Raw genomic sequence first — 26753 nt, forward strand, 5'->3', positions numbered from 1 at the left:
CACGCTAACTGTATAACCGCACTGGTATCACATACACCTGATTAAATCATACCCCAGTGTGATAACCCTCCGGTCATGTCATTTTGTGTTCTTCTGCTAGAAGCGGACGTGGGAATCCAATAAGAATGACATTCGAGTCTGTAGGATGAAGGGAAAACATGAGGTTAGTTCCCATCCCTGTGTCAGCCGACATGTGTCAGCCTACACACACCCAACACTGTCGCACACACACACTCCTTTAGAAATCATATACCCCGACAGATATCTATACACATCTGCCCACCCACACACACACATAAGGGAACTTTATATGTCCGACTCACAATCATTAGCCATGAAATACACGCTCTCTCCCATACACACTCACAGGGAAATGTTCTCTACAATACACACCTGCATCGCTGTCCACACACAGAGAAACTCTATCCCCACTACAGTGCGAGAGGCGTCATTACAAACCCTGGTTCAATTCCAGGCTGTGTCACAACCGGCCAAGTCCCATAGGGTGGCGCACAATTGGCCCAGCGTCGTCCGGGTTAGGGTTTGGCCGGGGTAGGCCTTCATTGTAAATAAGAATGTGTTCTTAACTGACTTGCCTAGTTAAATATATATATTTTTTAACAACAATTATTTTGTGTAGAAATGCTGTAAGCTGTAAACTGTAAGCTACAAAACGAAATAAAGAGTGTGCGACTCTCTTCCTTATGTTATAAAATACATTTTACCAAGTCAAATATGTTTATTCATGTTCTGAATCGTTCAGTGGGGTCTTTCTCTAACATATCATTAGCATTATATCCAAAAAGTCAGATTTCATAACCTAATTCATCCGATAATAAGCACTGAGCTCTGACATAGTGGTGCAGGTTTCTCATGACAACTTTTGAGGTTTTACATTTTGTGGTCTTCGTCTTCAAAGTTGTTTATGTGGGTCGCAAAAATCTAAATTAGCACGAGCCGAATATAACATAAAATATGCTCAGCGATCCGTTGACAATTCACAGGGACACGCTTGTTTTTGGTGAGAAATCTTTGAAAAAGAACAGTCATTTTTTTTTTGTGAGAAATCTTTGAAAAAGAACAGTCATTTTCTAATGAATATGATATAAGTGTATATTAAAATATGAAAATATGTCTCAAAAACAATATCCATCTTACCTCTATATTGTTTTATGTCCCGCGGAATCGAAAAGAAAGTAGTTCAATGGGAAAGTGAGCCTGTAAATTCTTGCACAGAATCCAGATTACCAGATTCCTACCACTCTTTTGTCTATGGTCTCCATAGAATTAGTCACCCTACTTCTGGCCATCCTACAAAGGTAAAAACTCTAACAACCTTTGAACGGATTATGATAGAGACATGATGTTTGAGCCATTGGTTTTCTTAGAGGAGTGGCTACACAATGAACATATTTTTTTTACCCATTGGTCAAAATATGTGTTTTTGATTGGGCACTCTAATATGAGTACTATGGGATGACATGATCAAAGGGAATAATGAAGGCAAAAAAAAGAGACCTAAAGAGATAAAGGAAAGAGGGTATAGAGAGAGAGAGAGAGAGAGAGAGAGAGAGAGACTTGACTTGTAATATCAGTCTTTTTTAGCAGAGAAGGGGAGCGAGAAAGAGAGAGTAAGGAGAAGGAGAAAATCAGGACAGGAAGAGGGTGGGAGTAACCACTGGAGATAAATAAATCGAGGGGGTAGAAGACCACACAGTCACAGATCAAATGGGAGAGATGGAGAGAGACCGTGGAGGTAAAGAGAGCGTGGGAGATAGAAAGCGGTGTATGACATTAAGGTAGACAGATGAAAGGGAGAGAAAGAAACGGAGACGGCAAATACATCAAAGGTGTGAGAGGCCGTCAGGCCGAGAGAGGGTAGGAGGAAGGAGAGTGAGGGGGAGCTGAAAGTGAGAGAGAGGGTAGGAGGAAGGAGAGTGAGGGGGAGCTGAAAGTGAGAGAGAGGGTAGGAGGAAGGAGAGTGAGGGGGAGCTGAAAGTGAGAGAGAGGGTAGGAGGAAGGAGAGTGAGGGGGAGCTGAAAGTGAGAGAGAGGGTAGGAGGAAGGAGAGTGAGGGGGAGCTGAAAGTGAGAGAGAGGGTAGGAGGAAGGAGAGTGAGGGGGAGCTGAAAGTGAGAGAGAGGGTAGGAGGAAGGAGAGTGAGGGGGAGCTGAAAGTGAGAGAGAGGGTAGGAGGAAGGAGAGTGAGGGGGAGCTGAAAGTGAGAGAGAGGGTAGGAGGAAGGAGAGTGAGGGGGAGCTGAAAGTGAGAGAGAGGGTAGGAGGAAGGAGAGTGAGGGGGAGCTGAAAGTCAGAGAGAGGGTAGGAGGAAGGAGAGTGAGGGGGAGCTGAAAGTGAGAGGGAGGGTAGGAGGAAGGAGAGTGAGGGGGAGCTGAAAGTGAGAGGGAGGGTAGGAGGAAGGAGAGTGAGGGGGAGCTGAAAGTGAGAGAGAGGGTATGAGGAAGGAGAGTGAGGGGGAGCTGAAAGTGAGAGAGAGGGTAGGAGGAAGGAGAGTGAGGGGGAGCTGAAAGTGAGAGAGAGGGTAGGAGGAAGGAGAGTGAGGGGGAGCTGAAAGTGAGAGAGAGGGTAGGAAGAAGGAGAGTGGGGGGGAGCTGAAAGTGAGAGAGAGGGTAGGAGGAAGGAGAGTGAGGGGGAGCTGAAAGTGAGAGAGAGGGTAGGAGGAAGGAGAGTGGGGGGAGCTGAAAGTGAGAGAGAGGGTAGGAGGAAGGAGAGTGAGGGGGAGCTGAAAGTGAGAGAGAGGGTAGGAGGAAGGAGAGTGAGGGGGAGCTGAAAGTGAGAGAGAGGGTAGGAGGAAGGAGAGTGAGGGGAGCTGAAAGTGAGAGAGGGTAGGAGGAAGGAGAGTGAGGGGAGCTGAAAGTGGGAGAGAGGGTAGGAGGAAGGAGAGTGAGGGGAGCTGAAAGTGAGAGAGAGGGTAGGAGGAAGGAGAGTGAGGGGGAGCTGAAAGTGAGAGAGAGGGTAGGAGGAAGGAGAGTGAGGGGGAGCTGAAAGTGAGAGAGAGGGTAGGAGGAAGGAGAGTGAGGGGGAGCTGAAAGTGAGAGAGAGGGTAGGAGGAAGAAGAGTGAGGGGGAGCTGAAAGTGAGAGAGAGCAAAAGTGTAAGGGAGAAGGAATGAGGAAGGGAGAGAAGAAAAACTAGAAGGTGCAGAGGTACTTCTAGCTCACATGAACCCAAGGGGAAAGCACGGTGTGATGAGCTCAGGCTAAAGCACGGTGTGATGAGCTCAGGCTAAAGCACGGTGTGATGAGCTCAGGCTAAAGCACAGGGATACATCTGAACGGTGTGATGAGCTCAGGCTAAAGCGCAGGGATACATCTGAACGGTGTGATGAGCTCAGGCTAAAGCACGGTGTGATGAGCTCAGGCTAAAGCACAGGGATACATCTGAACGGTGTGATGAGCTCAGGCTAAAGCGCAGGGATACATCTGAACGGTGTGATGAGCTCAGGCTAAAGCACAGGGATACATCTGAACGGTGTGATGAGCTCAGGCTAAAGCACGGTGTGATGAGCTCAGGCTAAAGCACGGTGTGATGAGCTCAGGCTAAAGCGCAGGGATACATCTGAACGGTGTGATGAGCTCAGGCTAAAGCGCAGGGATACATCTGAACGGTGTGATGAGCTCAGGCTAAAGCGCAGGGATACATCTGAACGGTGTGTTGAGCTCAGGCTAAAGCGCAGGGATACATCTGAACAGTGTGATGAGCTCAGGCTAAAGCACAGGGATACATCTGAACGGTGTGTTGAGCTCAGGCTAAAGCGCATGGATACATCTGAACGGTGTGATGAGCTCAGGCTAAAGCACGGTGTGATGAGCTCAGGCTAAAGCACGGTGTGATGAGCTCAGGCTAAAGCGCAGGGATACATCTGAATGGTGTGATGAGCTCGGGCTAAAGCACGGTGTGATGAGCTCAGGCTAAAGCACGGTGTGATGAGCTCAGGCTAAAGCGCAGGGATACATCTGAATGGTGTGATGAGCTCGGGCTAAAGCGCAGGGATACATCTGAACGGTGTGTTGAGCTCAGGCTAAAGCGCAGGGATACATCTGAACAGTGTGATGAGCTCAGGCTAAAGCACAGGGATACATCTGAACGGTGTGTTGAGCTCAGGCTAAAGCGCAGGGATACATCTGAACGGTGTGATGAGCTCAGGCTAAAGCACGGTGTGATGAGCTCAGGCTAAAGCGCATGGATACATCTGAACGGTGTGATGAGCTCAGGCTAAAGCACGGTGTGATGAGCTCAGGCTAAAGCACGGTGTGATGAGCTCAGGCTAAAGCGCAGGGATACATCTGAATGGTGTGATGAGCTCGGGCTAAAGCGCAGGGATACATCTGAACAGTGTGATGAGCTCAGGCTAAAGCGCAGGGATACATCTGAACAGTGTGATGAGCTCAGGCTAAAGCACGGTGTGATGAGCTCAGGCGAAAGCACGGTGTGATGAGCTCAGGCTAAAGCACGGTGTGATGAGCTCAGGCTAAAGCGCAGGGATACATCTGAACAGTGTGATGAGCTCAGGCTAAAGCACGGTGTGATGAGCTCAGGCGAAAGCACGGTGTGATGAGCTCAGGCTAAAGCGCAGGGATACATCGCAACGTTGTGATGTATGTTAAGGGTGTAAAAGAGATGCGGTTCGGTGTAATTTCAAGGCTTACTTAGGTTAGTGGTTGTTTTCACCAAAGCCATTCCATAGTTCAGCCGAGCTCATCATATTCCAGCCATGACACATATTGTGTAAAGTAATCCAGACCTGTTCTGTACTCTAAGAAGTGATTTATGCACTACTTTTGTCATGTGCATATGACATTAAACTAATGTATCTGCCTAACCAGTTGATGGATGGGTTTGAAATACACACACTTGTATGCACACTGTGGCGTTCCTAGGATTTAAAGGCATTTGGGGCTTAGCCCAAAGCCAGTAAGGGGGTCCAGGGGCATACTCCTCCGGCAAAAAAAAGAAGGAATTTCAACCGCTAAATACATGAATTTGATGCACTTTGAGTTGAACTTTGAGAGATTGGAACATTGAAAGATGAGATCTTTTTCAGGTAACTTGCTCCTTTCCACCTGGCACAGCACACACTGCCAGTACCCAACTGCAGTAGCTACTGTGGGTCTCTCTACTCTGGAACACATACAACTACAGTGTATTGCCAAAAACCTCCATACAGGATCAACAACTTCAAACATGGACTCTGACCTGTTCTAATGAGCCAAACTGATTAAGAATTCCCACAGTACCAAAACACACACACACACACACACACACACACACACACACACACACACACACACACACACACACACACACACACACACACACACACACACACACACACACACACACACACACACACACACACACACACACACACACACACACACACACACACACACGGTGCAATAATTAGAATCCATAGAGCAGCTTTAATTGATACAGTAGGTGTGCTCACCCCTCCTCTGCCTCTCTCCATCGCTTTCTCTGTGTTGTCTGCTGCTGTCGCTCTTGTCTTCCCTCTTCTCTTGCTGTCTCTGAGTCTTCTATGTTGCGGGTCTCTTTTGTCTACCCTCCTTCCTTGTCCTGTCCTGGTTGTAAAAAAAGTGTAAAAGGAAGCTATTGTTTTAATAGTCATTTCACAGGACTTTTCACCTCCCCTGCAAATTCTTTGTAAACCAGGTTTTACCTTTTCACTATCTGTATTTCACCTGTTGTAATTTGTGCAAATAAATCAAATGAATTAGAATCTATAGAACAACTTGAAGTCATACAGTATTACTGTGTGCTCAACCCACCTCTGTTCTCTCTCCATCTGCCCTCTGTCACTTTCATCTGGCACTTTCTCTGTGTCTTGTTAGTTGCTGTCTGTGTCTTGTCTCATGTGATTGTTTGTTTACTGTCTCCTTTGTCTAACCTCTTTTGTTATGGCCTGTTCTGTTCTTCTGGTGCCTCACTCCATCATCTACTCTTCTCTTGCTGTCTCTGTGTCTTGTCTGGTGTCTCTCGCCATCATCTACTCTTCTCTTGCTGTCTCTGTGTCTTGTCTGGTGTCTCTCGCCATCATCTACTCTTCTCTTGCTGTCTCTGTGTCTTGTCTGGTGTCTCTCGCCATCATCTACTCTTCTCTTGCTGTCTCTGTGTCTTGTCTGGTGTCTCTCGCCATCATCTACTCTTCTCTTGCTGTCTCTGTGTCTTGTCTGGTGTCTCTCGCCATCATCTACTCTTCTCTTGCTGTCTCTGTGTCTTGTCTGGTGTCTCTCGCCATCATCTACTCTTCTCTTGCTGTCTCTGTGTCTTGTCTGGTGTCTTTCGCCATCATCTACTCTTCTCTTGCCGTCTCTGTGTCTTGTCTGGTGTCTCTCGCCATCATCTACTCTTCTCTTCTATTGCTGTCTCTGTGTCTTGTCTGGTGCCTCACTCCATCATCTACTCCACTGTTGCTGTCTGTGTCTTGTCTGGTGTCTCTCGCCATCATCTACTCTTCTCTTGCTGTCTCTGTGTCTTGTCTGGTGTCTCTATCCATCATCTACTCTTCTCTTGCTGTCTCTGTGTCTTGTCTGCTGTCTCTCGCCATCATCTACTCTTCTCTTGCTGTCTCTGTGTCTTGTCTGTTGTCTCTATCCATCATCTACTCTTCTCTTGCTGTCTCTGTGTCTTGTCTGTTCTCTCTCGCCATCATCTACTCTTCTCTTCTATTGCTGTCTCTGTGTCTTGTCTGGTGCCTCACTCCATCATCTACTCCACTGTTGCTGTCTGTGTCTTGTCTGGTGTCTCTCGCCATCATCTACTCTTCTCTTGCTGTCTCTGTGTCTTGTCTGGTGTCTCTATCCATCATCTACTCTTCTCTTGCTGTCTCTGTGTCTTGTCTGCTGTCTCTCGCCATCATCTACTCTTCTCTTGCTGTCTCTGTGTCTTGTCTGTTGTCTCTATCCATCATCTACTCTTCTCTTGCTGTCTCTGTGTCTTGTCTGTTCTCTCTCGCCATCATCTACTCTTCTGTTGCTGTCTCTGTGTCTTGTCTGGTGTGTCTCTTTAGTTTTGCAATCCAAAACGGTCAAGGGGGTACTGGGTGACCTTAACTTGTTTTGGGCCTGTGTCATCCTCTTCCCTTCCCGTTGCCCCTGGCTACTGCTGTTCTAAGGGCTCCACTGGCATGCTGTCCTCATCTGTCATCCTCCTTGGCTCATCTCCATGGTAGCGAAGTAGAAGCAGTTCATTTTAAAGTGTAACGACGGGTGAGTGAGGAGTCGGATGCAGAGAGCGAAATGAACGGGGAAACGCTTTAATGTCCTTCAAATCGTAACAGGTCCAAAACATGGGTGAATGCCCAAAACACTGGCGCTATAAACCAACCCAAAACCTAGACACACACTGGACAGCGAAAAACCCAAAACCAAAACACGATACATCACCAAACGAACCAACCAACAAGCCCGCACAAACACCAGCGGGCAAAACTAACTTAAATAACACCCATCCCAAAACCCCAACAAGGAACAGGTGAAAACAATTAGACAAAAACAAACAAAAAGGAAAAAGGGATCGGTGGCAGCTAGTAGGCCGGCGACGACGACCGCCGAGCGCCACCCGAACAGGAAGGGGAGCCACCTTCGGTGGTATTCGTGACATAAAGTAACTGTATACTGACATGACCAGTGCTGTTAAGTAAAATACTTTAAAGTACTACTTTAGTAGTTTTTTGGGGGTATTTGTGTACTTTACTATTTATATTTTAGACGTTTACTTTTATGTCACTACATTCCTAAAACAAATAATGTACTTTTTACTCCATATATCTTCCTGACACCCAAAAGTACTTACATTTTGATTGCTTAGCAGAACAGGAAAATTCATGGTCATCTACTAAATGGTCACCTACTAAATCTGATCTGGTGGACTCACTAAACAAAAATGCTTTGTTTTCACAGTTCCTTCAGAAAGTATTCAGACCCCTTTTTCCACATTTTGTTACGCTACAGCACATATGTCAGAGTCAAGGCCCGCGGGCCACATCCGGCCCGCGAGAAGGTTTTTTACGGCCCCTGGGATGATCTTGATTTATTATTAGAACCGGCCCGCAGACCGCAGCAAGCCGGCAGCCCGCAGATCTTTTACACGCACCAATACTACATTTCCCACAATGCAACGGTGACGCACCGAGCAGTAGGCTGCTTCATTTCAATATTTATTGGCACAGCAGTTGTCAGCATCACAGTAAAATTAACTTTCAGATACCCATCAAAAATGGCAAAACGGAAGGTGGACACTGAGAACCGGGGTTTCAAACAAGGTGGGAGTCGGAGTATTTGTTCACGGAGGTAGCTGGAAAACCTGTGTGTCTTCTGTGTGGAGAAAGTGTGGCGGTACTGAAAGAGTATAATCTGAGACGACATTATGAAACGAAACACGCGGACAAAAACAAGAATATGGACATGGAACAAAGGCTACAAAAGGCAGAGGAATTAAAACGAGGCCTCAAATCTCGACAGGCTCTGTTCAAAAAAGCCAAATCACAAGGCCAGGCTGCTGTCAAGGCCAGTTTTATTTTGGCAGAAGAGATCGCTAAATCAGCCCGGCCATTTACGGAGGGGGATTTCATCAAAAACTGCATGATTAATGTTTGTGACGAAGTTTGCCCAGAAAAAAGGCAACTCTTTTTAAATGTGAGTCTGAGCAGAAACACCATTGCCGAGAGAGTAGACCAGTTGTCCATCAATCTAAAAGAGCAGCTTGTGAAAAAGGGAAAAGATTTCATTGCATATTCCTTGGCTGTGGATGAGAGCACCGACATTTCTGACATTGCCCAGTTGTCAATTTTCATCCGCGGAGTGGACTCCAGCCTAAGCGTGACAGAGGAGTTTTTGGCTTTACGTCCTATGCATGGCACAACTACGGGGCATGATTTGTATGAAGAGGTGTCAAGATGTGTAAATGAGATGGAGCTGCCTTGGGAAAAACTTGTGGGTTTGACAACCGACGGAGCACCTGCGATGTGTGGACACAGGAGCGGACTGGTGGCGAAGATACGGGAAAAGATGCAAGAGGAAAACGCGACAGGTGAGCTGACAGCTTATCATTGTATCATACACCAGGAAGCGTTGTGCGGTAAAGCCTTGAAAATGGAGCATGTAATGAGCATCATCACGCGCACAGTTAACTTTATCAGAGCCAAAGGTTTGAATCACCGCCAGTTCAAGGCATTTCTGACGGAGTTAGAAACGGAGCATGGTGATTTGCCTTATCACACAGAGGTGCGATGGCTAAGCCAGGGAAAGGTGCTTCAAAGATGTTTCGAGCTTCGTGAGGAGATTTGTCTGTTCTTGGACAGCAAAGGGAAAGACACAACACAACTCCGAGACGAAATGTTTCTGTGTGAAATGGCTTTTCTGTGTGACATTACGAGTCATCTGAATGCAATGAACTTGCAGCTGCAGGGTCGGGATCGTGTCATCTCTGATATGTACAGTACAGTGAAGGCATTTAAAACCAAACTGACTCTGTGGGAGACGCAGATGCGGAAAGAAAATTTGAGCCACTTTCCCAGCTGCCAGACCATGAAAGAGAAGCTCTCTACCAGTGCGTTCCCGAGCGCACAGTTGGCTGATAAAATAGGTATGCTTGCCGCTGACTTTCGACGCTGATTTGCTGACTTTGAAGCACAAAAAAGCAGGTTGGAACTGCTCGGTAACCCATTTGCTGTTGACGTGGAAAGCTCACCACCAAACCTCCAAATGGAGTTGATTGACCTCCAATGCAATGATGCACTGAGGGCAAAATATGCGGCAGTGGGTGCTGCGGAGTTCGCCCGTTTCCTCCCCGACACAATGCCCCAGCTGCGCATCCAGGCTGCTCAAACGTTGTCTATGTTTGGCAGCACATACCTGTGTGAACAACTGTTTTCTTTGATGAACTTGAACAAAACATCACACAGAAGTCGACTTACTGCTGAACACCTCCACTCAATTCTGAGGATTTCCTCAGCTCAGAGCCTTACCCCGAACATTGATGAACTTGTGGAAAAGATGGGACACCACCAAGTATCACCCTCAACCTCAAACAAGTGAACATTACTGTGCAATCACATATTTAGAGTTTTTACTCAGTTCAAGTTTAAAAGTTAAAGTTTAATATTTGTTTTCACTGCATGTTACTTCTCCTTAAACAAAGTGTTGTTTTTGATTAATAGATTTTTGCACTTTATTTTATTGTATTTCAATCCAATTATATTTTTAAAATATTTCAGTTGAGTGGATGATAGAAAATTGCTATTATTGTTTTTTTCTTTGAAGTAAATTTAGCCCACTTTTGCTAAAATAGAAAATATAGGCTACTGATGGTGCCTTGAATACCGGTTTCTTTCATTTAATGTTCATGTTATGGGGATTTTTATATAAAGGAAATTTGTCTTTTGTGTCTGTTGAAAATTAAAGATTACTGACAGAGCCATAAGAAAATATTGCTTTATTTATCTGATCATATTGGAATATATTTGTTAGGTTTTCAGTAGGTTCAATTAGGTTCACTAGACTATATGCGTCATTTAAAAAATTTTCAATGAACATTCGAACAGTCCGGCCCTCGGCTTGTAGCTAAATTTTTATTTGGCCCTCCGTCCATTTGACTTTGACACCCCTGCGCTACAGCCTTATACTAAAATTGAATCAATTAAAATAATCTTCATCAATCTACACCAAATACCCCATAATGACAAATTGAAAACAGGTTTTTAGACATTTTTGCAATTGTATTCGCAATAAAAAACAGAATAAGTATATTTACATGTATTCAGACCCTTTGCTATGAGACTCTAAATTGAGCTCAGGTGCATCCTGTTTCCATTGATCATCCTTGAGATGTTTCTACAACTTGATTGGAGTCCACGCCTCCAATTGTCATACAAGGGCACACTTTAACACTTAGACTCAGACATCACTTACAGTGCCTTCGCAAATTATTCAGACCCCTTCACTTTTTCCACATTTTGTTAGGTTACAGCCTTATTCTAAAATTGATTAAATTGTTTTTTTCCCTCATAAATCTACTCACACACACACAAAAAAAAACTGAAATATCATTATTTACATAAGTATCCAGACACTTCACTCAGTACTTTATTGAAGCATATTTGACAGCCTCGAGTCTTCTTGGGTATGACGTTACAAGCCTGGCACACCTGTTTTGGGGAGTTTCTCCCATTCTTCTCTGCAGATCCTCTCAAGCTCTATCAAGTTGGATGAGGAGCCTCGCTACACAGCTATTTTCAGGTCTCTTAAGGGATGTCCGCTCGGGTTCAAGGCTCTGGCTGGACCACTCAAGGACATTCAGAAACTTGTCTCGAAGCCACTCTTGTGTTGTCTTGGCTGTGTACTTAGTGTCATTGTCCTGTTGTAAGGTGAACCTTCGCCCCAGTCTGAGGTTCTGATCACTCTAGAGCAGGTTTTCATCAAGGATCTCTCTGTACTTTGCTTCATCCATCTTTGCCATTGCCCAGTCCCTGCCGCTGAAAAACATCCCCACAGCATGATGCCGCCACCATCATGCTTCACCGTGGGAATGATGCCAGGTTATCTCCAGACGTGACGCTTGACATTCAGGCCAAAGAGTTCAATCTTGGTTTCACCAGACCAGAGAATATTGTTTCTCATAGTGTGAGTCTTTAGGTGCCTTTCGGCAAACTCCAAGCAGGCTGTTATGTGCCTTTTACTGAGGAGAGGCTTTCGTCTGGCCACTCTACCATAAAGGCCTGATTGGTGGAGTGCTTCAGAGATGATTGTCCTTCTGGAAGGTTCTCCCATCTCCACAGAGGAACTCTAGACAGAGTGACCATCGGGTTTTTGGTCACCTCCCTGACCAAGGCCATTCTCCCCCGAAGGCTCAGTTTGGCCGGGCGGCCAGCTCCAGGAAGAGTCTTGGTGGTTCCAAACATCTTAAATTTAAGAATGATGGAGGCCACTGTGTTCTGGGGACACAATCCTGAGTTCAATCTTGGTTTCATCAGGACCAGAGGATACTGTTTCTCATGGTCTGAGAGTCCTTTGGGTGTTTATACATATCGACTGACAATTCCTTCGACATCATGGCTTGGTTTTTGCTCTGATATGCACTGTAAACTGTGGGACTTTATACAGACAGGTGTGTCCCTTTCCAAATCATGTCCAATCAATTCAATTTCCCACAGATGGACTCCAGTCAAGTTGTAGATGTAATGAATACGATGGGAAACAGAGAGCTGGTTTCAAGCGCAGGTGTTTATTTGTAAAGGACCATAGGAGGAGGCAGGTAGCTGGGTCCAGGGACAGGCAGAAGGTCATACACAGTGGTTCCAAAAAGGCAACAGTACAGGCAGGGAAATGGCTAATAATGTAGTCTGGGAGATCAGGCAATAGGTTGATGACAAGAAATCCGATAGGCAAAGTACAGGCAGGGAACAGGCAAAAAGGCATCGTTAGTGAGGATGGCCTAATATGGAAATAAACAGAGCTCCAAATAGAATGTGCATCAAAACGAACAATACCTCGTAATGATGGGGTTCAAAGAACTGAACTAAATCGTTTGTTTAAATGACATACAGGTGTGTGAACAGGTGATCAGAATTCAGGTGATTGAGATCTGGAGAGTGAGTTGCATTCGGGGGATCTATGTGTTTGAGGGTGTGAGCTGGAAAGTGGGCTGGAAAGTGAGCTGTGTTCAGGGGATCTACGTGTTTGAGAGTGTGAGTTGGAAGCAGATGTTACAGTAGAAACATCTCAAGGATGTAGCTCAGTTGGTAGAGCATGGCGCTTGTAACGCCAGGGTAGTGGGTTCGATTCCCGGGACCACCCATACGTAGAATGTATGCACACATGACTGTAAGTCGCTTTGGATAAAAGTGTCTGCTAAATGGCATATATTATATTATGATCAATGGAAACACCTCTCAAAGATGCACCTGAGCTCAATTTTGAGTCTCAGAGCAAAGGGTCTGAATACTTTTGTAAATAAGTTTATTTGTATTTTTAATGAGTAAAAAACAAACAAACAAAGCCAACAGTTTTCCCTTTGTCATTATGTGGTGCTGCGTGTAGATTGAAAAGGAATAAACTATGTTTAATCCATTTGAGAATAAAGGCTGTAACGTGACAAAATGTGGAAAAAGTCAAGGGGTCTGAATATTTTCCGAATGCACTGTACATTACATTATTACAAGTTACAAAAATAATTTGAAATAATTGCACATTACAGTGAACTCATTTAACAAATAGTTTCAAATTGCCCTATCGGCACCAGGGAATCCAGGTGCAATTTGTTTTGTAAGGAATTCCATGACTGTGGTGCATTAAAACTAAAGACAGGTTTATCAAACCTCAATAGTTAAACAACCCTGCGAACGGGTTTGGTATTTCATATTTTTACATATCAACAGGGAAGTGATGTATGTTGGAAGCTTGTGGAGCAGAGCTTTGTAAACAAGAAGGGAAAATGAAGTGAGCTACTGGAATTTAGTGAGGTCCAACCGACCTTCTGATACAGGATGCAGTGATGAGTATTAAAACTGTCACCTGTAATAAAGCACAGGGTGATGTGGTAGATGGAATCCAAAGTTTTAAAAGTAGTGGCTGCTTCATTCTGGTAAATGATGTCACCTTAAGTCAAGAACTGTCGGGAAAGTTGAAAGTACAATCTGCTTCCTGCTGTTAATGGAGAGGTAAGAAGTCAATCAATGTTGCTTCCTATGTGGACAGTTTGATTTCACAGAAGTGTGATTGACTTGGAGTTACATTGTGTTGTTTAAGTGTTCCCTTTATATTTTTGAGCAGTGTATATTCAGTTTTGTCTGCATTAAGTACCATCCTTACACACACTTGCGTCTCATCATCAGTCACACCTGGACTGCATTACTGCCTTGATTACTTACCCTTTATATTGCACTCTTTTGTTATCAGTAATCAGGTACAGTGGGGAGAACAAGTATTTGATACACTGCCGATTTTGCAGGTTTTCCTACGTACAAAACATGTAGAGGTCTGTAATTCGTATCATAGGTACACTTCAACTGTGAGAGACGGAATCTAAAACAAAAATCCAGAAAATCACATTGTATGATTTTTAAGTAATTAATTAGCATTTTATTGCATGACATAAGTATTTGATCACCTACCAACCAGTAACAATTCCGGCTCTCACAGACCTGTTAGTTTTTATTTAAGAGGCCCTCCTGTTCTCCACTCATTACCTGTATTAACTGCACCTGTTTGAACTGTATACCTACCGTATACCTACCGTTACCTGTATAAAATATACCTGTCCACACACTCAATCAAACAGACTCCAACCTCTCCACAATGGCCAAGACCAGAGAGCTGTGTAAGGACATCAGGGTTAAATTGTATACCTGCACAAGGATGGGATGGGGTACAGGACAATAGGCAAGCAGCTTGGTGAGAAGGCAACAACTGTTGGCACAATTATTAGAAAATGGAAGAAGTTCAAGATGATGGTCAACCACCCTCGGTCTGGGGCTCCATGCAAGATCTCACCTCGTGAGAGCATCAATGATCATGAGGAAGGTGAGGGATCAGCCCAGAACTACACGGCAGGACCTGGTCAATGACCTGAAGAGAGCTGGGACCACAGTCTCAAAGAAAACCATTCGTAACACACTACGCCGTCATGGATTAAAATCCTTGAAATCCATGGATTAAGGTCCCCCTGCTCAGGCCAGCACATGTCCAGGCCCGTTTGCCAATGACCATCTGGATGATTCAGAGGAGGAATGGGAGAAGGTCATGTGGTCTGATGAGACAAAAATAGAGCTTTTTGGTCTAAACTCCACTCGCCATGTTTGGAGGAAGAAGAAGGATGAATACAACCCCAAGAACACCATCCCAACCATGAAGCATGGAGGTGGAAACATCATTCTTTGGGGATGCTTTTCTGCAAAGGGGACAGGACGACTGCACCGTATTGAGGGGAGGATGGATGGGGCCATGTATTGCGAGATCTTGGCCAACAACTTCCTTCCCTCAATAAGAGCATTGAAGATGGGTCGTGGCTGGGTCTTCCAGCATGACAACGACCCGAAACACACAGCCAGGGCAACTAAGGAGTGGTTCCGTAAGAAGCATCTCAAGGTCCTGGAGTGGCCTAGCCATTCTCCAGACCTGAAGCCAATAGGAAATCTTTGGAGGGAGCTGAAAGTCCGTATTGCCCAGTGACAGCCCCAAAACCTGAAGGATCTGGAGAAGGTCTGTATGGAGGAGTGTGCCAAAATTCCTGCTGCAGTGTGTGCAAACCTGGTCAAGAACTACAGGAAATGTATGATCTCTGTAATTGCAAACAAAGGTTTCTGTACCAAATATTAAGTTCTGCTTGTCTGATGTATCAAATACTTATGTCATGCAATAAAATGCTAATTAATTGCTTAAAAATCATACAATATGATTTTCTGGATGTTTGTTTTAGATTCCGTCTCTCACAGTTGAAGTGTACCTATGATAACAATTACAGACCTCTACATGCTTTGTAAGTAGGAAAACCTACAAAATTGGCAGTGTATCAAATACTTGTTCTCCCCACTGTAGTATTGTTTATGTTTCTATGTAAGATGCTTGTCTTGTACATTGTACATGCTTCCTGACTCCCTGTGTCTACGTTACAGTAACAAAATCAGATTGCAGCTCTAACGTAGCTTGGTCAATAGACGTGCAATGGCATACATAACCTTATCGTCTGCATACGTATGAATATTACATGATTGAATACATAAACCAATATTATTTATATAAATAGTAATGAGAATAGGTCACAAAATCAACCCCTGTGCTACACCTTTTGTAATATCGAGGGAAGTGGACTTGACACTGTAACCCACCCAGATGCATGGCTCCAGCCGCAGGATTACACAGGAACCTAACACCGCTCCTCTGGACCGTACCCCTTCCAGTCCACCAGGTACTGGAGCCGACCCCCATGTGAACTGTCAACCCCCCAGCAGCCCACCCTCTGTGGGTGAGGGAGGGCCTGGTTACTGTCATCCACCGCCATACTGATCTGACCAATTCTGATCCTCACAGGACAGTCATGATAACCTCCACCACAAAGGGCACCGCGGGATCTGGATGTTTAAGAAACGGAGCAGAGGTGAAGCGACCCTTCAGTAGGCAGAAGGCATGTCAGATGCAGAATTCCATCCCAACTTCCAGGGACCACCCTGGAGGAGAGAACTTAGAGGAGAGGCGATCAAGCTACAGTTCTTAATGAATTGACGGTAGAAGTTGGCAAAAACCGTTGGAACCCCTTTATGCTGGTTGGGACTGGCCATGACCTGACATCATCCACCTTCCTCTCATCCATCATGACACCCGTCGGGCCAATCTGGTAACCCAAAAAGGAGACCTCCTCCTGATGGAATTGGCACTTCTCCGCTTTAACGTACAGGTAGTTGGCCAGGATGAGTTCCAGGACTACTCGAACATGAACGATGTGCTCTTCCAAGGATTCCGAGTAAACCAGGATGTCATCAATATACACACCCACCTGGCGTCCAAGCATATCCCAGAACACCTCTTTGAATGCCTGGAACACTGACAGAGTATTGGCTAATCGGGGGTGGGGGCTCCCATCTGATGAGTGAAATAGAGGGAGCACTGGACTAGGAAGCCATGGCATCTCAATGGAGTCCCGTCATATTTGTCTGGGAGGGACAATCTGGCATCGCTGACCAGGACGGGGTACTGGCTCGATTTATAGAAGAGAATCCTCCTCTGTTTGGAGATGACACCCCTTGAGTAATGTTGACTCGTTGAAGAACAAAGATTTGACCACTTTCCAGAACTTGGCTGGCTTACCAACACTCCCCGATACACAATTCAAGAAATATGTTGATTTTGCTTTTCTAACCGGAGATAGACATTTATTTCTCAAATGTCTGAAAGGCTGCCAATCAGACATAGAATCAGTCAGTCTTAGCCCAAGCTAAATGTCTTTCCTGTAATTTCTCAGACAGTTCATGTGTGAACCTTAGTCTTTTGTATGGCACATGTTTATCTGCAACAGAGTTAAACAAGGAAATCAAATAATGAAGGGCCTTATCCACCAGTCACTCAAACCCATTTTGCTCATTAAAATTCCTATAATTTATCTTTGCAATAGTGTGTGAGCGAGATTTAGGTAGCTTAGCGTATTTTATGCAGGCAGTACAAATATATTTCATCCTATCAGATACTGGCATCAACCAATCCTGATTAAGGTCACTCACCCCATATCACCTACTATTAGACAGCAGGTCAGACAATTTGCTAAGAGCACATAAGGTGGCTGAAGGAGGGTGATAGATTCCCACTAGCGTCAGATGGGCATTATTACCAAGGCCCACATTTAAGACTAGACATTCACATTGCTTAGGTAGAGAGGCAGTAATGGATACATAAACATTTAAGTTGCTCTTTATTTATATGGCAACACCCCCTCCTCTGTCAACTCTGTCAGATGTAAAAACATTATAACCAGTCAGAGACACATCAGCCGAGATCCAGTTATAACCAGTCAGAGACACATCAGCCAAGATTCAGTTATAACCAGTCAGAGACACATCAGCCAAGATTCAGTTATAACCAGTCAGAGACACATCAGCCAAGATTCAGTTATAACCAGTCAGAGACACATCAGCCAAGATTCGGTTATAACCAGTCAGAGACACATCAGCCAAGATTCAGTTATAACCAGTCAGAGACACATCAGCCAATATTCAGTTATAACCAGTCAGAGACACATCAGCCAAGATTCAGTTATAACCAGTCAGAGACACATCAGCCAAGATTCAGTTATAACCAGTCAGAGACACATCAGCCAAGATTCAGTTATAACCAGTCAGAGACACATCAGCCAAGATTCAGTTATAACCAGTCAGAGACACATCAGCCAATATTCAGTTATAACCAGTCAGAGACACATCAGCCAAGATTCAGTTATAACCAGTCAGAGACACATCAGCCAAGATTCAGTTATAACCAGTCAGAGACACATCAGCCAATATTCAGTTATAACCAGTCAGAGACACATCAGCCAAGATTCAGTTATAACCAGTCAGAGACACATCAGCCAAGATTCAGTTATAACCAGTCAGAGACACATCAGCCAAGATTCAGTTATAACCAGTCAGAGACACATCAGCCAAGATTCAGTTATAACCAGAATGTATGCGTTGGTTTGAGAAGCCAGAGTTACAATAAGATACAATTTTTTATAAACTTCTTCTAAATCAAACTTTCAGATCAGATGGAGTTTCTAATACGAACATGCCATGTTAAGTAGGTAACCCCTTATTAGAAAAGAGCATGGAGGCTTGAATTGGAACGGGTACAAGATTGCCTAGAACTGAACCATTACGCCTATTCGTTGAACAAGGAAATGGATTAAAACAAGACTCATCCTGTTGTGGGTAAGGACTGACATCCCATCATTTTTGGAGCACCTCTTCAATATTAGCACTCAGCATTCTAGCTCCTTCCTGTTCGGGTGCGAGCTGTCCCTTTTAAGAGCTGAGGTTGTTCCCAAAATAAGTTGAAATTGGTAATAACATCCAACTCTCTTTCAGGGCAGTTTTGACTTAATCCAAGATTCCACTGAAAATTGCCGGGAGAATGATCAACTTGTGTGTAGGAATAGAGCCAGAAAAGATAATCTGCTTGCCGGTAGCCAATAACTTGTTCTTCAGGTATTCTAAATCCTGTCTCAACCCCCCCCCGGTCTAGGATGACCATAAGCTCCAAGTAATGTCACGCACTGTGACTCCAGTAATGCCTCGGCAACCACTACATCCTGGACAATGGATCTCCCGACTGTAGCTACCTTGAGGAGCCAGGGACCCTGTATGGCTGATGTACGACAGAGGCAGGGGTCCTGTGGGACTTGGTCTGTGGGTTGCTCCAGGGGATAGCCGGCTCAGTAACCCAGGATCAAAGGCTGAGTGGGAAGGACGTGGGGGGCGCAGTGGGTCCTCGTCGGAGGCCCCCGGAGAAGTCAGGGGGCTCAGAGACTAGATGGGAGAGGGACAATGCGTTGGAGCAAAATGCAGTAGATCTCTGGTTCTCCTCAGTAGAATGTGTTAATACTGGAAAGTGGTTCAAGGTAGTATCTTCAGTAGCTACTGCAGAAGAGCCCAGTCTCGTAGAGCAGTGATTCCCAAACTTTTTATAGTCTCATACCCCTTCAAACCTCCAGCTACATACCCCCTCTAGCACCAGGGTCAGCATACCCTCGCCCTCTAGCACCAGGGTCAGCATACCCCCTCTAGCACCAGGGTCAGCATACCCTCGCCCTCTAGCACCAGGGTCAGCATACCCCCTCTAGCACCAGGGTCAGCATACCCTCGCCCTCTAGCACCAGGGTCAGCATACCCCCTCTAGCACCAGGGTCAGCACACTCTCAAATGTTGTTTTTTTGACATAATTGTAACCCTGCCACACACATACTATACGATACATGTATTAAACATGAGAATGATGATGAGTTTTTAAAAATTTATTTTATTTTTTGAATTTTACCCCTTTTTCTCCCCAATTTCGTGGTATCCAATTGTTGTAGTAGCTACTATCTTGTCTCATCGCTACAACTCCCATACGGGCTCGGGAGAGACGAAGGTTGAAAGTCATGCGTCCTCCGATACACAACCCAACCAAGCCGCACTGCTTCTTAAACACCGTGCACCTGGCCACCTTGGCTAGCGCACACTGCGCCCAGCCCGCCACAGGAGTCGCTGGTGCGCGATGAGACAAGGACACCCCTACCGACCAAGCCCTCCCTAACCCGGGCGACGCTAGGCCAATGCATATGACACTGGTCTTGCCTTCTGGAAAATGGGCTGAGCGTCAGGGCGTGCCCTGGTCTTTGTTATGAAATCTTTGATGAAATGTGCCCCTTCTAAAAATACCACCTAGTGGCACTGTAGTAAAGCTTTGACTGCCAGGTCTGTATCCGTCACAGCCTTTTCCACTGAAAATACAGTTCAACTCTATTTTCTCTAGCCAGTTATGGCCCATCAGTGCAGGTCTGTCTCCTCCTCCTTTAACAATTGGCACTTTAACATACCCTAGCAAAGGAATTTTCTCACCTGAGTAGGTAGTCAGCTGTATTTGCGTTTTCTTTAACGACAGGTGAGACAGAGCATCATGGTAACACACTTACAAGACCAGAAAGACAGCGGCCCCTGTGTCTGACTGCATGTCCAAATCCTTTCCATCCAAGCTGACATTCACTGTAAATCCCCTTTTTCCCCATTGGAAGTAGTGTAAACAGTATACGCCCCAAACAGCTCTGAATAATCCTCCTAACTATTGTCATTGCACTCAGCAGTGTCAACATACTGTGTCTGTCCTGCCCTGCGGTTCCTACATGCACAGGTGATGTGTCCAACTTCAGAACAGACGTGGCATTACTCCTTTTTGAATCTGCAATCATGAGCCGAATGTTTTCCTCTATACCTGTAGTATGGTGGTTGACCAGCATTCTTTTGCCTTGTGCCATTGTTTAATACCGTTTCTCTCCATTGTTATTGCTGAACTTGAACTGTCCCTTTTCCTCTGCTGGGAAATGTTTTAGCATTTTTATTCACCACATTTACCGATTGAGCCTCTTTTGCTTTCCCTGAAAACTCCCTGGTGTTATTGGAAGCTAACGCCATTGACAATGTCATCCCACCTGCCTTTCTGCATCTCTGCTCTGCTAGCGTCTTGTGCCGCATAGCTTCAGAGCACAGTCCACTTACAAACGGATCTTTTACTGCCTCTCGTAGATTTTGTCCAAAAACACAATTAGCTGACAACTGTCTCAGAGCCACTGCACAATCAGACTTCCTTCTGATTACATTTTTAAAACAGAATTGCTCCCCAATCACCAGAGGTTTTGGTTTGTTCCCAAACCAAAAGTTTCAAGTTTCAGTTTGTCCATACTGCAATGTATTTGGTGTACCAGGTGTGATCAGACTCTTTAATAGTCCATAGATTTCCGCATCGATCACACAAAGAAACACACTTGACCTTCTTGTTGTCTTTAATGTCATTTGGAAATGTCCATAGCTCCAAACACTCAAGATAACTTTCGAAATCCTGATGTACTCGTTCACTCGTCAGACTTGCATAGTAGCCATTTCTCCATTGCTACTGTTATCTTGGCGAATATCCTCGGCGGGTACCTCGGTCCATGAAATATCAGTTTCTTCTATATTGTCTTCCTGCCAGATGCACACCTGCTCCATTTACAATCCACATGTTTGTTATTTTGAATCCATCGTCACCATTTTTGTTGTGCTTTTAATTTTTATCACCTAATAATAACCAGACAGGCGAGAGGAGCTCAGTTGGGAAACTTTACTAATCCTAAACATGGTAGTACAACACAGGGGCATGTTTGAGGCCGCAAGTTCTATCAACGTATCAAAGTTAAGAGGTCACAGGATTAACCAATCAGGTTAAAATCATTCTATCTAGGCAGATTACCATGTTAATAGACCAATCTATTACCGTCAACATATGAAGTCTAAAGAATATGGTTTTGTTTTCATGATTAAATGCTGTTCAAATGTCCTATGAATGAAATTAAATTGACATGTGTCTCTCTGTTACAGTACCTGCAATTCAGTTCTCAAATGCGAATTGCCATTAAATCTGGAGAGAAACATAAAGGGGTTGTACTCCAATCTGTTTTAATTTTCATGCTGAGAATGTTGTGGTAATATTAGGTCAAACTTAAATATAACATTTTCCAAATGTTCTTGAAATTTTGCGTGAACATCAATGGAATATGATGTTAAATCTAAAACAACTATGCTACTAGCATCATAAAAACGGACATTTCATTCTTATAACATTAAGGTAATGTCTTGGGCAACTTAACTTAAGCAATGTCATCACAACTGATCATATTTTGTAATGTACTCACACTGTTCCCATAACCTAATTATATGTTCTGGGAACATTTAAATAACTCAGAAAAACAGTTTTGTCAACATTCTGTCAACACCAAATGAATGTATTGTGACCCTGGGAACATATCTCTTGTTACCACAACCTAATGAAACATTCTGGGAACCTTTAAAGAACATACAAAATGTGTTCTGGGAACGTTCTTGTAACATCGGGTAAATGTTTTTTTGCACCCTAAAAGAAACATTGTATAATCATCCGCACAACTGGACAGTTTTTATTTTTTGGGAACATTTCTTTGTGATGTCCGCACAATGTTCTCACCAGACTGTTCCCATAACCGAATTAAACATTCTGGGAATCATTGAATAACAGATTCAATGTGTTATAGGAACGTTCTGGCAACATCGGGCGAATGTTTTATACGTTATGAGAACCTTTGCCATGACTTAACGAACGTTCTGGCAACATCGGGCGAATGTTTTATACGTTATGAGAACCTTTGCCATGACTTAACGAATGTTCTGGAAACTTTCACAGGACAAATCTTGGTTTGCTGCGAAAACATTACCGGTACATTGTGTTAATACATTACCTGGAAACCTAATGAGAACTTTTCAGGGATGTTCTGTGGTGCTCTCACAGTCTCACTTCAAGCTCTCACAGTCTCGCGTCAGAATTAGACGTTCATCCATGTTTCTCAAACGTAACATTTTGAAGTTGTTGCAAACGTAACATTTTGAAGTGTTTAAGATTAAGTTCCGGCTTTAACTCTGAAAACTTAAGGCTCGGCATTCACTCCGAATGGTTAAGGTTTGAGATATTGTAGGCTTAAAACAAAAATCTCAAAAACAATTTTCTATCGCTGCATTCGAACTTGCAACCTTTGGAATCAGAGGCAGATGCTTGAAGATAACAGTGCTTACTGTTGCCCCTAGTGGCCAGTTTCCACATCATCTCCCAATGTCCTCAGACATGGACGGACGTTGAATACTGACTTGTGTAACGGGTGACCTGGCTGAATGGAAACTGTGTTTTTTGAATAAATTATGGTTGAATATGGGGCATGTGATGTCATGGCCCCAGTTGCATTTGCAAACAAATACTTTTTATGTGCGAATTCCATGGCCTAATTTGTAGTCCTAAACAGGGTGAAAGTGAGCAATTGACAGTGAGCTGTGAGCAAAACACCCAGACCCGATGTTAAAATGGCTTATTAAAATATTGAATTGTATTGAATCAAATTAATCAGATCCTATGATTGTGTCACTAGTTTAAGTTTAAATGCCTAGGCCTACTGCTTGCAAAATCAAATTTTTCATATAGAAAATGTATGTTTCTTTGCAGGACAAGGATTGTCCTGATTATCAAGAATGCCTGAATGGCTTCACCTTGCTTTTATGGTTGGCTGATGCAAGTTTCACCATCCTATTATTTCAGATCTACAGGGGTGCAAATTTCACCATGGCGATATGTTGGCACATGACAATTATTAGAATGGTCAATTCTTGCATTCTATCCATGCTGGCTTTTGCAGGCTACCTGATACATGGAACAGATAGGCGGGAGGGCAAACAGGCTGTGGCCAATTTATTAATGCACAATTTGCCTTAATCCTAGTAAAAATTCACTGTCTCAGGTCAGATAGGATCGCCACTTTATTTTAAGAATGTGAAGTGTCAGAATAATAGTAGAGAGAAGGATTTATTTCAGTTTTTATTTCTTTCATTACATTCTCAGTGGGTTAGAAGTTTACATACACTCAATTAGTATTTGGTAGCATTGCCTTTAAATTGTATAACTTGGGTCAAATGTTTCGGGTAGCCTTCCAAAAGCTTCCCATAATAAATTGGGTGAATTTTGGCCCATTCCTCCTGACAGAACTGATGTAACTGAGTCAGGTTTGTAGGCCTCCTTGCTCGCACACGCTTTTTCAGTTCTGGCCACAAATTTTGTATAGGATTGAGGTCAGGGCTTTGTGATGGCCACTCCAATACCTTGACTTTGATGTCCTTAAGCCATTTTGCCACAACTTTGGAAGTATGCTTGGGGTCATTGTCCATTTGAAGACCCATTTGTGACCAAGCATCCTGACTAATGTCTTGAGATGTTGCTTCAATATATCCACATCATTTCCTATCTCATGATGCCATCTATTTTGTGAAGTGCACCAGTCCCTCTTGCATCAAGCACCCCCACAACATGATGGTGCCACCCCCGTGCTTCACAGTTGGGATGGTTTTCTTTGGCTTGCAAGCCTCCCCTTTTTCCACCAAACATAACGATGGTCATTATGGCCAAACAGTTCTATTTTTATTTCATCAGACCAGAGGACATTTCTCCAAAAAGTACAATCTTTGTCTCCATGTGCAGTTGAAAACCATAGTCTGGCTTTTTTATGGCGGTTTTGGAGCAGTGGCTTCTTCCTTGCTGAGCGGCCTTTCAGGTTATGTCGATATAGGACTCGTTTTACTGTGGATATAGATACTTTTTTACCTGTTTCCTCCAGCATCTTCACAAGGTCCTTTGCTGTTGTTCTGGGATTGATCTGCACTTTTCGCACCACTTTTCGCATTATCTCTAGGAGACAGAACGTGTCTTCTTCCTGAGCTGCATCGTCCCATGGTGTTTATACTTGTGTACTATTATTTGTACAGATGAACATGGTACCTTCAGGCGTTTGGAAATTGCTCCCTAGGATGAACCAGGCTTGTGGAGGTCTACACATTTTTTTCAGAGGTCTTGGCTGATTTCTTTGGATTTTCCCATGATGTCAAGCAAAGAGTCAGTTAGTTTGAAGGTAGGCCTTGAAATACATCCACAGGTACACCTCCAATTGACTCAAATGATGTCATTTAGCCTATCAGAAGCTTCTAACGCCATGACATTATTTTATGGAATTTTCCGAGCTGTTTAAAGGCACAGTCAACATAGTGTATGTAAACTTCTGACCCACTGGAATTGTGATACAGTGAATTATAAGTTAAATAATATTTTTGTTAACAAAAAAATACTTGTGTCATGCACAAAGTAGATGTCCTAACCGACTTGACAAAACGATAGTTTGTTAACAAGAAATGTGTGGAGTGATTGAAAAACAAGTTTTAATTACTTCAAACTAAGTGTATGTAAACTTCCGACTTCAACTGTATATTTTAAAAAATGCCATGGAAGCCCAGGCCCGCTGACGCCGTTGTGCACACACCCAAATATATACGCACGCACGCTTCCTCTCCTCTCTGACTCTCCAATCATTTCTCATCCTTTATTGTCTCTCTCTGCAGGGGGAGTGTCGTAACTTCATCAAGGTGTTATTGAGCCAACATGGAGAACTGTTTGTGTGTGGAACCAACGCCTTCAACCCTCTATGTGCGAACTACACTGTGAGTATCTGTCTATTCAATTCAATTGATTGAAGCTTTATTGGCATGTGTGTGCATGTTAATACAGTACATATGTACAATTGTGTGTGTTGCAGAGGGACACTCTGGAGATGGTAGGAGAGACGGTCAGTGGGATGGCTCGATGCCCTTATGATCCCAGACACGCTAACGTGGCTCTTTTTGCAGGTACAGGAGTTTCTCTCTTTCTTTTTTTACTTTCACTCTCTTTCAGTATATTGGAAAGTAATGACGTAGCACTTTTCACTGGGTCTGTAAAATGTCCAGGGGAAAGCATTCAGATGACGAATCAGTCTCGAGACTAGAGCTGTGCGAAGGGACTTGACTAACCTTGTGTTCATGATCAATACAGTGCATGTTTTCCTTGTTCTCTCTCTCTCTCTGTCTTTCTGTCTCTATCTCTCTCAGAGGGCAGTCTCTTCACTGGTACTGTAACAGACTTTCTGGCGATTGATGCTGTGATCTATCGTAGCCTAGGCGACAGCCCTGCTCTCCGCACCGTCAAACACGACTCCAAGTGGTTTAGAGGTACACTGAAATGACGTACTTGCATGTGAGTGAATGGGTCAAACACATCTCCGCTGGTGAGGAACGATATTTCCTTAGATCACATAAACACTGCGGGATAACCCAAACACTCTAAAGTGGTCTCCATTCCTACCTAAATCCTTGTATCCTAAGAGTGGATAGATAAAAGCGATAGGCTAGCTTAGTGCCTGGTTAGATTCATTGCTTTCATCCAGTCCTGTCAAATCAGAGAGGACCAGACCAACAGATCAAGGACATGAAATCCCATCAGACTAAAACAGAGCGTGTAGCCTTGGAGGTCAGAGGCAGAAATGAGTAAATAACTGCTCTGTGCTTGTCACTGGTGATAAATTAAACAGGACATGAATTATTAATGGCTGACCCCACTGAAGTGCCATATGTTGTTACAGAGGGGTGTCAGATTAGGTATTGGCAATAAATATACAGCTGTGCGTGGTGGATGGGGATGTATGCGTGCATGCATGTAATGGCGGAGGGGGGATGTATGCGTGTGTGTAATGGCATTTCTCTACTCTTTCTCAGAGCCCTTCTTTGTGAGCGCAGTCGAGTGGGGGCCTCATATTTACTTCTTCTTCAGGGAAATGGCCATGGAGTTCCATCACCTGGAGAAGGTACACAGTAAACACAAACACACATAAATTCACAACTATGCACACACAAACGCATGCACGCACACACACAGAAATGGCAATTTGTACATCCCATTTTGTTTATATTGTTTGTCTTGTTTATACTGTGTGTGTGTGTGTGTGTGTGTGTGTGTGTGTGTGTGTGTGTGTGTGTGTGTGTGTGTGTGTGTGTGTGTGTGTGTGTGTGTGTGTGTGTGTGTGTGTGTGTGTGTGTGTGTGTGTGTGTGTGTGTGTGTGTGTGTGTGTGTGTGTGTGTGTGTGTGTG

The 26753-nt window shown here is 44.1% G+C and overlaps 1 protein-coding gene across 1 annotated transcript in view; it reads left to right on the forward strand.

Annotated features, from left to right (window-relative positions):
* LOC118395042 (semaphorin-6B-like) overlaps positions 1 to 26753 on the forward strand; it is a 61926-nt gene that overhangs the window by 22130 nt on the left and 13043 nt on the right. Inside the window, exons 5-9 of the mRNA XM_052464238.1 lie at positions 101 to 163; positions 25194 to 25292; positions 25388 to 25478; positions 25719 to 25838; positions 26382 to 26470. Of these exons, the coding sequence (XP_052320198.1) occupies positions 101 to 163; positions 25194 to 25292; positions 25388 to 25478; positions 25719 to 25838; positions 26382 to 26470 (462 nt within the window). The remainder of the gene's footprint in view (positions 1 to 100; positions 164 to 25193; positions 25293 to 25387; positions 25479 to 25718; positions 25839 to 26381; positions 26471 to 26753) is intronic.

Source organism: Oncorhynchus keta, chromosome 15, assembly GCF_023373465.1.
Source record: "Oncorhynchus keta strain PuntledgeMale-10-30-2019 chromosome 15, Oket_V2, whole genome shotgun sequence".
NCBI lineage: Eukaryota > Metazoa > Chordata > Actinopteri > Salmoniformes > Salmonidae > Oncorhynchus > Oncorhynchus keta.